Genomic DNA, 12445 nt, shown 5'->3' on the forward strand with positions numbered 1-12445 from the left:
TTTTTGATTTTGATTTGTTTAGGGTTCATGATTTTAGGTGTTTTTTCTTTTAACTTAATTTTAATAATTAAATTGTATTTTTAAAAATATTGTCACAATTATAATAATAGTTTTTAAAAATATAAATTATATTTTTTAATCAGAAATAATATAATAATGAGTTTATTCCACATAAGCGTCCGCCACGTCACCCTTTTATTGACACGCCATTTAAAAAATGACAACTCATCATGATTTGGACTCAAATTCTGTTTGGGGACTAAAACTGGGGACAAACAAAATGGGGGGACTACTTTCAATTTTCACCTATAATAAGAGGACCAAAAGTGCAATTAAGCCTATTTTCAAAATCACTTTTATGTTTTTAATCAAGTGTCTATTATGCATTTTCTCCTTTTTTGTCAAATTAATGAAATGCTTTTCATACTGTAGCAATACTCTTACATATGCAATATAAAACAAGTAGTTATGACCTTAGTCTAAACAAATAGATCAATTATTTGCTGGCATGCCTAATTGCCTAAAAAGACACATTCATGTACATTTCTAAAAAGAAAGTTTGACATACAAGTATTAACAGTTTTCTTGTCCCTGCAGTTCATTAAGGATGTTTCAATCACATCTCATCCTAAACAGCATCTCTCACCCTAAACCGCATTATCTAATTAATTGTCTATAAGGTCCAAACAAGAAGAATGTGAAAACAGCAAGTTTTATGAAGAAAAAAACCGTTGTTATGAGTCTTCAAAATGATGATCTGTCTCATCAAAGATCTCCTCCTACACAGAAATAGATATGAGTAAACTATCTGCAAGTAAATAAGCTTGTTTTCTACTAGCTTTCAATAGTGGAAAATATTGTTAGTACCTGTAAAAGCTCTTCAATGACATCTTCCATTGTAATTATTCCAACAGCTTCTTCTTCTTCAGGAATATTTGGAAGGGGGCTACCATCTATCTCTAAAATATCCGAGTACATATTTTTTGACCATTTCCTGCTCCGAGTACCGCCCCTATTTGACTTGTTTGTATTTGGAAAGCTTTTCCACTTTTGGATTGGTATCTTGGGTTTCAAGACTTTCTCGTGGGGAAGCTTTTCACCATCAATATCTACCTTCACATCTCTCACAGAATCTATTTCAGAAGCACGAGGCACAATTATTTATGAAAGAAAATTTCAGTTCCAATGAGATCTAATTAAAATATCCACAAAAGAAATACTATTTTAAACCGTTAATAGCATGTTCTTACCATTTGCATAATTTTTGGAAGATAGTTGCTTGGTCTTGTCACACTGTCTTACAACAACGGCCATGTGACTGTGGCCCTTCTGAAACTCATTCAAAATGTCATAAAGTGGCATACTTTCTGGAACCCTGTCGACATATGTAATTATTAAAAAGGTGTTGGCGGTGACATAATGCCCTACTAAGCACATGATAAAACTAATGTGACTTTAAATTCCCATCAAACTCACAAGATATATACAAGATACCTTGGAATCCTGCGTATGGTTACACTCTTTACAGGTGCTTCGTCTTCTGGATGAATTGTCAACAAATTCTTGATCTACAATTATGCAAAGCGTATTCAGAAAATAAAAGGTGATAACAAACACAAAAGTAAAAGGAGTGAAAAAACGGTGACCAAATGAACAATAGAAAAAATATATAGAGGAAAGAATGGAACAAAGGAATAGCAATTTCATGATACACAATTCCCTGACACAAAATAGTACCAAACAGAATCGTAAGAACAAAAACAAAGGAAAAACCTAACCACAAAAGCTGGAATTCTTGTGAACAAAACAGGGACAATCATCCTCAGTGAAAATTAATCTTATAGTCGGCCACTGCAGGCAAGGGTTGGCCGTCAAGGTCTAATGTAAGATGGCACTAATCAATGTGTTGAAGAATGAATGATGTAGGTATGGCCTACTCTCTCATAAGAGAGAACAAATAACCTAGTTTTGAGGCAAGCCCTACCAAAGCGTACTCCAGCAATATCATTTTTTGATTTAAAAATAATTCTGGTATGCACCCAGTGTATACTACGCATCCTGTTTCTACTGGACAGTAGACACGTATATGTCTCAAATTCGAATACCTGTGTTTTAAACCTATAAATATTACAATTGGCCTATCTACCAGAAAAAAAGTGACTGAGATCCTTGATGATTTTGATCTCCTTTATATATATATATTTGTGATTAAACCTTAAATGCACAAACCTTACAATTTGTGATTACGATATAAATGCCATCAAACCTTAAAAATGCTATTTGATTCTGAATTGTGTAGTACTAAGATAGATTAGCTCAAACAATCATCTGAGAATTGACGTAAATACCACAATTCACAAGACCTTATGAATGCCACCTAGTGCCAGTTCATTAAGTGCTGAGAATGTTTTTAAATTAAATTTAACTGCAAGAATGTATTATCTCACTACAGAAAGCTCAAATACCCATGCTGAACAGAAACATTCGATAATTATTTTTAATCCTATATCAATTGAACAAGACATTATTTGCCACTGTTCAATCTATCCTCAGAAACTTTACTTTCATCTTGTCTACACTTTAAGTACTTTAGACCTGTACTTTGGTTACTCAAAATTCTAACAGAGTTTAATGTAGTTCTAGCCTTCGTTGGAGAAATCCGCTGCTAATATACTTCATAGTTCGTACAACAGAAACACCAGGGTGTAGGAGTTATCCATACAACACGAGTTCAATTAGCTTAAGACCGTCTAAAATGGCGCATATGGCTCTAAAATGAAATGATAAAAAATACGACACCCAACAAGAGAAAATCTTAATTAGAGGAGATATTGTAGGCTCGGTACTTGGTAGTGCCTAAGGAAGACAATATCATATCATCTAGTGCCTACCTAATCCACTGCCTAAGGTAGAAAGTTTAGGAAACATGACACACAACCTATAGGTAACAACATTTATTTGTTTTCTTAATACCTGCTGTATACTCGGTATAAAGTGTGGGTAATGTCTTGTGTAGCCTGATTTTCATCTTAAGTTATCCAATAATTTGTTCCATTTCCCCAAAATATTTGGTTATTAAGCATTAATATAACTCGGTATGAGACTCCAATTCCATGTACTCGTTCGTCTAGCTGGAGGCTGGCCTTCAACTTAAGTTGTCCTATAATTCCTTCAATTTCCTAAAGCACTCTGTTAAGCCTTCAAAAAGTGAACCTGTGAGTCTGATAGTTTCTAGGTAGATAGTTTGCATCCAACAGTCAAGAATGGTTGACTTGTATATTAATTCTCTGGGTAAGAAAGTTGCCATGTTGAGTTTCTTTTAAAAAAAAATGAAAGGTGCTTCGAAGCACTTGAGGCAAAGCTGTAGGTGGTTTTCACAGCAGCTTTTCATCTAATGGAAAATGAATGTTCAATGTTAATAAACTAGAGAGAGAGAGAGAGAAAAACTACTATACCAGTATAAGTCCAATAATGTTTGTGGGCTGCTCATAATAGACTGGGACTCTGCTATGCCCTTTTTCTAATATTTCATTCATCAGTTCCCTGCTTGGTAATAGACATTTAATCATCAGTAAAATTTGTAGAAAATAGAAAAAACAGCTTTAATTTATAAATTGTTTAGCACAAATTACCTATTAAGCTTTGAGTTAATGTCAACTGCGAATGTTTCAGATATAGGAGTCATGGCATCACTGGCTGTCTTCTCACTGAGTTCAAGTGCCCCGGCAATTATTGTTGTTTCATCATGTGTCAGTTCCCCACCTTTTCCAGCCTAATACAATTCAATCGTGAACAGTAACAACAATTACATGTAAGCATAAATGTCCGAGAGCAGGAATCTAAATAACCAGAATAGAAGTACACAGATAACCCTGAGTGACATTTCCGTCGAATTACATATTTACATTGAAAAAGAAAAGCTAGAGTAAGAGCCTCACAGTAATGAAGGACATAATACATGGTTTGTTCAGTTACAAGAGCAAATGAATAAAAACATTATAAAACATAGCTGGGTGGGTGTCTTCATTTCTACTAAAATAATCATATTGTGCTGATACAGACCTCGTTACCATGCAAATCTACGAGTGTTTTCAACTCAGCTCTGCGGAAAAGGGCTTCATGTCGATGACCCAACAAATAGTCCAATAACTGGAAAACCACACGAAGGCACAAAAATAATTAGAAGAAAAGGAAAATAGAATTAAATGTCCTCCTCGTTTATTCAAATGAAAGTAATAAAAATTATGCTAAATGCATGTCACCTTGCTAATTGGAAAAGCAACTGGATAACATATCCACACAAGCACACGGACAAAAGGAGTCACTGATGCACCAATAGCTAAACCATATCGAGAACAAACTGATTGGGGTATAATCTTCACACAAGCAGACATACATCAGAGCACTTTGACAGGAAATGATATGTAAAAACGCTAATATATTCATATTAAGCATTAGAGAAAGAAATAACATGCATAGAACCAATTTCCAAAGGGTTAAAACCATCATTCGATAGGACCGTAGTGAGAGTATACTTGGAAAATTTATCGGACAAGACCATCAAGTGAAAAATCGAGACTATATAATATGTATGCATTTTCACTGGAACATATAGGGTGAGAAATTTCTCACCTCACCGAAGAGAAGAATCAATGTGACCGAAATCAGGATAGCACCCCAGGCAGTAACAAGACTATCAAGAAAAATAGGAAGTGCCTGAAACAACCAACAGCCACTCTTAACACTGAATCCACATGACAACACATAGACCAACAAATGATTTTAGGAGTAGTCTAGGTAGCACAGCACCAACACTTCAAATTGAAAACATGTCTGGCATCCGAGACAAGTGTTTATATTTAATCACTTATATCCTCATAAATTATTATGTGTGTGTACCATAGGTAGTATAGTAGTACCTCCATGGCAGCGGCATTACAAATTAGCAGGGTGCAAAGCAATAAATGCTGATTTCTGACAACAGGCAATATCCTCTCTGAATAATAACAACAAAACAACACAAGTTCAAACAAACAGAATATTCAAATCAATAACTGCATAATTTCCAAAACAAGGAAATTGTTACCATTTCTACAATACCAAATTTCTCTCTCCAAATAACATAAATCTATAGTTACTTAATAAGATGCTAACAGGATTTTATTTTATAGTTACTAAAAAATTCCCAATTCCCAAAAAAGTAGGCAATAATTAGAACAAAAAAAAGTGAAAGATAGAGTGAATAAGTTAAAGTTACCGGCATGTTTACGATCGTGAGGAGTACCAGACTTAGCAAGAACTTCAAGATCAACAAGGCTCAAAGACATGAGGCCCAAGGTGAGGCCCGACATCAATCCGGCGAACACAACCAGAAACACAATTATGAATATGTGGATGAAGAACCCCGATTCGCAGCAACTATACTCCACCGCCATTCACTTACTCACTCACTCACTCACTCACTCACTTTCTCTCTCTTCAATTTAATATTAAAGTGAGAGAAAGTATAACCACTTGAGCTCAACCGACTCCATGGTTTTAATTTTTTGGATTAGATAGATATTAAGAAGAGAAAGAGAAGAGAAAATAAAATAAAATAGTTAAGTAGCTGGCGTGTGTTGTGTGTTTCTATTTAGAAAGTGGTAGTTGAGTTGCGAGTGTGTCCAAATCAACACACTAATCGCCAAATCTATGGATACTCTTCCTTCTATCACGCACTTTGCGCTTCCAGATAATCCACATGCTTCATATTAATCACCATTATCATCCTTCTATTAAGAGAAAAGTTTCCAAACATTTTCTTAACACGTTTTTTTTTTTTTAAATTAGGTAAATTGAGTTTTCAAAACTCAGAAAGATTTAACAATGTTTTTCATCTCCGTAAAATTTTTACTTTTTAATTTTAATTTTTATAAAATAAACATAAATTTTCAATCTTATAAAATTATCTGAATATTATTTTAAATTTTGTTAATGAATTTTTACAATTATCTTAACAACAATATAAAAAAAATTCCACAAAAAATTATATTTTTTAACTTTAGATTAATTAAATATGAAGACTTTAAAATATTTTAAGATAAACAACAATAAAAACATAGATATCAAAATTTTTAATGAATATAAATATACATAAAAAAAATTATTAAAAATAGATGTTGACTTAAGAGAAGAGAGTAAAACTATGCACATGATAATTTTGTAAGAATTAAAAATTATATATTTATTTTATATAACTAAAATAAAAATATTAAAATTTTATAAGAATAAAAGATATATTTAATTCAAATTTTAATTGTTTAAAATGTACTTTTATATTATTCATTAATAACAGAATCTTCACATCACCAAATAGATCAAAATCAAAATCTTATAAAATATGAATTACATACTACTAATTATAAAAGTCTTCATTTAACAAACTTTAATATCATTCTATGTTTCACATAAGAATTCATATAATTAAGTGGAATGTAGCTCACATAATAAAAAATTATAGTGAATTTTCTTTTATAATAAAATATTAGTATTGTTAATTTAACTTTAGTTCTTTTCGTTCTCTTCCATTTATTTAACGCTTAATTGAAATAATTTTTTTTTACTCCTTTAACTCTTAATTCAAGTTAAATTGTACAATTCTAACTTCATAGATTACAAGATATTTGATATAAATCATTAAAAATTAATGATTTTAATATGAAACTTCAAGCTTGTTGTGAGACTAGTTCTTCTTGAAGACTTTGTCCCTTTCATTTTCTTTTCTTTTTTAACAAATTTGTCCCTTTTCTTTTTTATCAGAAAAATAATTTTATTTATTTTTTATAAAAAGGTTTTCATTGAAATATTATTTCCTAAAATGAAAAATACTATCAACATATTTTTTAACATAAATTTTCAAATACACTTTATAATCAATTAAAATTCACATAGATTCTACTAAATTATGCAGTATGAATTTAGTAAAATACATTTGAATTTTAATCGATTAAAGAATATATTAAAAAATATTGAAGAGTGGGTTGCTATAATTATGATTTAATAATATAAAAATATGAGAAATAATAATTTAAGTGATAAGATCAACAATATTTTAATTTTAGGGATGGAGACATTTACTTAAAATATTTCAATTTTGTATTCAAAACAAAAAATTCGTATCTTTTATAATTGATATGGCAAGTTAATATAAAATTTATCAATCACATCGTATTTCGTTTAAATTAAATAATTAAAGATATAAGAATAATAAAAAATGAAGTTAAAAGTAAAAATTAACCTCATTAGAGAGTGAAAGTCACCTCTCGAAAAGTGAGAGAAGTTGGTAAAAGATGTGAGCCTTAATGTGGCTATTGTCTCTACTTATGGACTCACACCTGACCTGAGTGACCTATTCATAATTAGGATGAAGTTAAGGTGAAACTAAGTGGTACTCCAAACAAATTAATATTGAAAAATCAGCAGATGACTTATATGGTTAGGGGTGAAATGCCACTTAACTTACCCATAGTTAATTGGTTCTACCTGAAATGCATGGAGTTATGGCGGCTGTGGAATATAATAGAATAATGACTCATATACTTTAAAATTTTAGATAGGAATATAATATCAAAGATTTTAACGTCTAGTTCTTTATTACTTTTGACGGTCCTCCATACTCCCGAACATGAACTCAACAGTAGCTAGTGGATTTTTGCTATAAATTAATCCCAACAAGTTAGTTGAGTTCTTTATGGTCAACCGTTTTCTAAAGTTGGATATTCTATATTCGTGGGGTATATTAATATAGTAGTTTTCACTACACTATTTGCAACACAACTTGCAACCCAACTTACCGAAGCTAATTCTTGTAACAAAATAAAACTTACCTACCGAAGCTGATTAGGTCAAATTCTGAAAATAATATTTGTTGTAGATAGATTTAAGTCACCCTTTTTCTTTTAAGTCACTCTTATATACAAAGTAATTTTCCAAAGTCAAATTTAGTATTCTGCCAACATATTATTTTATATATTTTTTTGTGTGGAGTTAGTATTTTATGTTTTAAAATGTTTGTAACTTTAGACCTAATTTCATTTCTCATATACTTATATTATAGATTTGTTATCGTTTATATTGAATATGTAGATAATCGTAAGTGAGAATAAAAAAGTGTATAATTTAAATATAGTGATCTTACATGCAAGTGAAATTTGCATACAAATGAAATTTGGACTCAGAGCATGTACATATTTCCTTTGTGGAAAACATATCTCTGGGCTACCTTTGATGAATATGAAGAAATAACAATTGCTCAAACTACTTGAAGTGTCCATGACTTTTTGTCTTCAACGCACCCTGTTTGTATTCCCACCAGTATTTTGCGTAGTTTCTCAGACAACGTTTCTGGTCCTGTTTTATATTCAGCTCTGCATTTGCCAATATTTTCATTGTGTTTAGCATTATCACAATATATTTTCAACAAAAAAACTGAGGACTAAAATGAAGGTGAACACAAAACATGAAAGATAAAGAGAAAATGATTTTGTTAAGTGGCACAAATACTCAGTTTAGTTACCTTGTTTCCTTATAGGTTACACTTGCAACAGAGTTAACAACTACTGCTGTTCCTGTGCAGAACATTTCATCAGCACTCATCATTTCCTCCACTGATATGGAACGTTGGTTGACCTGAACATAGTTCATGTTACAACAACTCCTTTCTAAGTTTACAACCTTAAATCATGAATCATTTATATTTTAAACTTGGTAGAAAATGATATATAGCATCAAGATTGACAATATATACACCAAAAGTTGTAATACCTTATAACCCAAATCAGTGGCAATGTCTATGATGCTTTTTCGTGTGATCCCAGGTAGAATGGTTCCATCTATTTCCGGAGTGAAGATCACATTTTCCTTAACAAGATTAAAAGAAAAAATTAAGAAAAAAAAACTTGAACCAATTTCTGTTTCAAATATCCACATTGTTTGAAATTTCAACATCAAATTTTTTTAATAGTAGCACATGTGTATATGAAAGTTAAGGTGGTTGATATGTACCTTCACAAGAAATACATTGCATGCAGAAGCCTCCTCAATATTTTTTCCAGTTGCTGAGTCCAAGAACAAAACATCAGAGAATCCATTGGCTTTTGCCTCTGTGATTGAAGTGTATGTCTACACAGCCGGAAGAATGCATAGGGAAGAGCCAAATCAACTTGGGGTAGCTTATAATATGATTATAATTTCTGTGTAACAATATGCATTGTTGTGTATGTTTGATTTCACTTTTAGATGAACATAAATTAATTTTATTTTGACTTCTGTAATTTTGAGTTTTTGCCTTGATAATTGATTTTTAGTCTCAAATTATTATTTAACATAATACAAACATAAATCCTTTTACACTCCTCACTTTTAAACAAAATCAATTCTTTCGCCAGAGTAAACAAACATAAATCACTTACCGGGGCATAATTAGTAACAGACTTGATTCCACCTGTTCCACCAGTGCCAGATATTGCTCGATGAAACTTATCCTCAACCTTGATGTTTACTGCTCCCTGAACCTGTGATTTTTTAAAAGAAAAAACAATCTTGAATATGAAACTTCAACAAGTTGTAAGTTGAATCTTTTCCTTTTGAACAAAACAATATAACTAAACTCAAATTCATGGCTAACCTTGTGATAGATTCCAACAGGGGAGCAATAAATTAGAAATGTGTACTCAGTTGATGGAGCCACGCCTAATGCTGCTCCTGTTCCCATTAGTAATGGCCTTAGATAAAGTGTCCCTTTCCCAAGAGGTGGTACCTGTTTCAATTTTGAATCTCAATTTTTTTGCATGCACGAAATCATGGTTCTAAATTGCAATTCACAACTCGCAATGAAAAAGTTTTGTAGATCTCTGCAACAATTGTAGCTAGCTGCACTTGTCTGCAATTTCTCAAACCTGAATCATCTACTCCTCATGCACCATACTGCAACTATAGAGGATCCAATTTGGCAATTTCCCACCATATCAAAAATGTAGCTGAGCACAACCGCAATTTAAAAGCATGCATGAAGCTAACTGAAGAAAAATAGCAGAAAGAAAGATAAGAGGAAATACATACCCAACGTTTATTGGCAAGAACTGTTTGCTTAACAGCATCAACAAACTGCTCAACCGATGGCGATGGCATACACAACCGATCTGCCCCTATCTTCATGCGTAGAGCATTCTCTTCCGGTCGGAATAGAAGGATGCGGTCATCTTCAGTCCTATATGCTTTTAGTCCCTCAAAGATTCCCTATACAGAAACCAATTTTTATGCATTTATTGGATTTAATTAATTCATTGATGTGAGTGTTCGGCATCTGTGAACAAGCAGAAGAAAGTAACACTGCAAGTGTATTTGAATTTAACAGAATGATATTGTGAAATTTGAACCTGTCCATAGTTTAAGATACCAGCAGATGGACTAAGCTCTATGTTTCCATAACGAATGAGGGATCCTTTTGAAAACTTTTCTCCTTTTGCACATTTCATGACAAACATGTAATCTGTTGGAGTTAGATTAAATCCAAGTCCTTCCCAATTAATTTCAACATCATTTTCATCTCTACCACTGCATTTTCATAAGATCAATGGCTTTAAACTTTAAAACCAAAATTAATACAAGTTTATGTAAGTAAGTATACTAATTTGTTTAACTAATGGCATATTGTACCTTTCAGTACCGTCTTTAATGTTCTCTAAAATAGAAGGGGGGGCCATGGTTGACAAAAATGTCCTTCTGCATTGAAAATTCATGTCAGTAGTTGCAAACCTCAAAGCACATGGCTTATATTATCAGTTATAATCTTAATAATTTTTAGACATAGTTCTATGATCTATGAAATTGTGTTATTTCAACATCAAAATCTCGTTATATATTTAATTATTTGTCTCTCTTTTCGACTTACTTTTAATTTCATACTACTTACACATATTTTAAAACACACAAAAATTAAATGACACTTATATTTGAGATCAAAATTTTGATGTTCTGTAATCATTTAAATGCTTGCATCGGTGACCTGTGTATTTTTCTGAAAAAAGTTACAGCTGTTGGCTTATGTAGAGATACTCTGCATTTTTCCATAGGAATAGATACTTCAATTACTCAAACAAACAAACAAACAAAAAAGATAGTTCAATTATGTTTCTTAAGTGTACATAAAATTTATTTTTCTTAGTCTAACTAATTCCGCTAAACACAACTTCCGTTAATAATGTACATAAAATTTTAATATATTTATTTATATATATAATCAATTTTAAAAATATATGTTTTATATGTTCAAAAGAATACAAAAATGTGTTTTGTAAGGTCAAAAGAAAAGAATAGTTAAAAGTGTATGTATATCGATGTTGATATTATATATGTGACAGAAATTAACAAAATTTGACAACGCTTATCAATGACTACAATATGCCATATTATCAATTGGGGTTGACATTGAACATTGATTTTAAATTAATATTTAATATATATCAATTCATAACCTAATGAAAAATGAAATGGAAACATTGTGTACCTTGTATTTATGTGAAAGCTGCTACTAACTTTGTAGTATGAAGCTTGATATCGCGGTAGAAAAGCAAAGAGAAATAAAGATCTAGAAAAAGAGAATGAGAAGGAGGGTAGTGAGGATCTGAAGGGAACAGGCATCTCGACAAGTCCTTTTTATAACGTAAATTTGAAATTTTGTTGTTACCAAACTATACTATACTATATTTTTAGATGGTATTAAATAAACTAGTCTACGTTTTTTTTTGGGTACAACTAGTCTACGTTTTTAATCATATTTATTATGCCCTTTGGGTAGGTGGAGGCTCGCATCCTCGACTTTTCGCTGGTTATTAGTTTAAATATTTACGAGTAAAAAATAAAACATTGTCCTTAACTCTTAAAGTATCTCTAATGGTTCTTAAATACATACATTTTTTGCGAGTTTATGAAGTTGTGTCAACATATCAGATATGTCAAGCATCTCAAGTCTACTCTGCTATATTATTATATTATTTTGATGTAACTCATTCATTTTTTACTACATATATTCATTAAATAGGTTCTATTTTATTTTAAATTTAAATAATATCTAATAATTTTAATTGAAATATTTAAATTAATATTTTAAGCTTTAATAAAATAAAATATAAATAAAATATTAACGTATAAATTAAAGTTGTGAGACTTATTTAATGAACCTAGAGTTCACTAGTAAAAAATGAATAAGTTGCATTAAGATCATATTGCAGAGTGGACTTTATTTAATAAACTCATCTTGAATTTATCGTTGGAGATATTTTTAGTTGAGTTTAATCTCTGTAGAGTTGTAGGTTTTCAATTCTTTATGTTAATTTTTTTTTTAAAATTAAAAATAAAATAAAGCATTATATATTTTTTAAAATCTAGTAAGTATTTTTTCCTTCTT

At 31.0% G+C, this 12445-nt stretch overlaps 2 protein-coding genes across 2 annotated transcripts; both read right to left on the minus strand.

Moving 5' to 3' along the window:
* Positions 1–466: 466 nt before the first annotated feature.
* On the minus strand, positions 467–5665 carry LOC101497768 (DUF21 domain-containing protein At2g14520-like). Its single transcript, XM_004504832.4, has 11 exons — positions 5258–5665; positions 4920–4996; positions 4633–4716; positions 4263–4376; positions 4063–4149; positions 3633–3772; positions 3456–3543; positions 1495–1568; positions 1251–1375; positions 868–1133; positions 467–779 (listed from the first exon to the last, which is right to left on the minus strand). The coding sequence occupies exons 1-11, from the start codon at positions 5433–5435 to the stop codon at positions 735–737; spliced, it is 1278 nt and encodes a 425-aa protein (XP_004504889.1). The 5' UTR covers positions 5436–5665; the 3' UTR covers positions 467–734.
* A 2470-nt stretch (positions 5666–8135) lies between these two features.
* LOC101498090 (branched-chain-amino-acid aminotransferase 6-like) lies at positions 8136–11741 on the minus strand. The gene is made up of 10 exons (XM_004504833.4): positions 11546–11741; positions 10696–10761; positions 10416–10593; positions 10099–10275; positions 9665–9796; positions 9450–9551; positions 9043–9159; positions 8803–8898; positions 8555–8667; positions 8136–8405 (listed from the first exon to the last, which is right to left on the minus strand). The coding sequence occupies exons 1-10, from the start codon at positions 11677–11679 to the stop codon at positions 8291–8293; spliced, it is 1230 nt and encodes a 409-aa protein (XP_004504890.1). The 5' UTR covers positions 11680–11741; the 3' UTR covers positions 8136–8290.
* Positions 11742–12445: the final 704 nt, after the last annotated feature.

Source organism: Cicer arietinum, chromosome 6, assembly GCF_000331145.2.
Source record: "Cicer arietinum cultivar CDC Frontier isolate Library 1 chromosome 6, Cicar.CDCFrontier_v2.0, whole genome shotgun sequence".
NCBI lineage: Eukaryota > Viridiplantae > Streptophyta > Magnoliopsida > Fabales > Fabaceae > Cicer > Cicer arietinum.

Coding starts and splice junctions, on each gene's coding strand:
- LOC101497768 (XM_004504832.4), bottom strand. CDS start 5,435: ATGGCGGTGGAGTATAGTTGCTGCGAATCGGGGTTCTTCATCCACATA. Junction 4,377..4,632: donor TGATTCTTCTCTTCGGTGAG/GTGAGAAATTTC, acceptor GCTTGTGTGAAG/ATTATACCCCAATCAGTTTG. Junction 780..867: donor TCATTGAAGAGCTTTTACAG/GTACTAACAATA, acceptor ATTTCTGTGTAG/GAGGAGATCTTTGATGAGAC.
- LOC101498090 (XM_004504833.4), bottom strand. CDS start 11,679: ATGCCTGTTCCCTTCAGATCCTCACTACCCTCCTTCTCATTCTCTTTT. Junction 10,276..10,415: donor GTATCTTAAACTATGGACAG/GTTCAAATTTCA, acceptor GTTTCTGTATAG/GGAATCTTTGAGGGACTAAA. Junction 9,552..9,664: donor CTGTTGGAATCTATCACAAG/GTTAGCCATGAA, acceptor AAAAAATCACAG/GTTCAGGGAGCAGTAAACAT.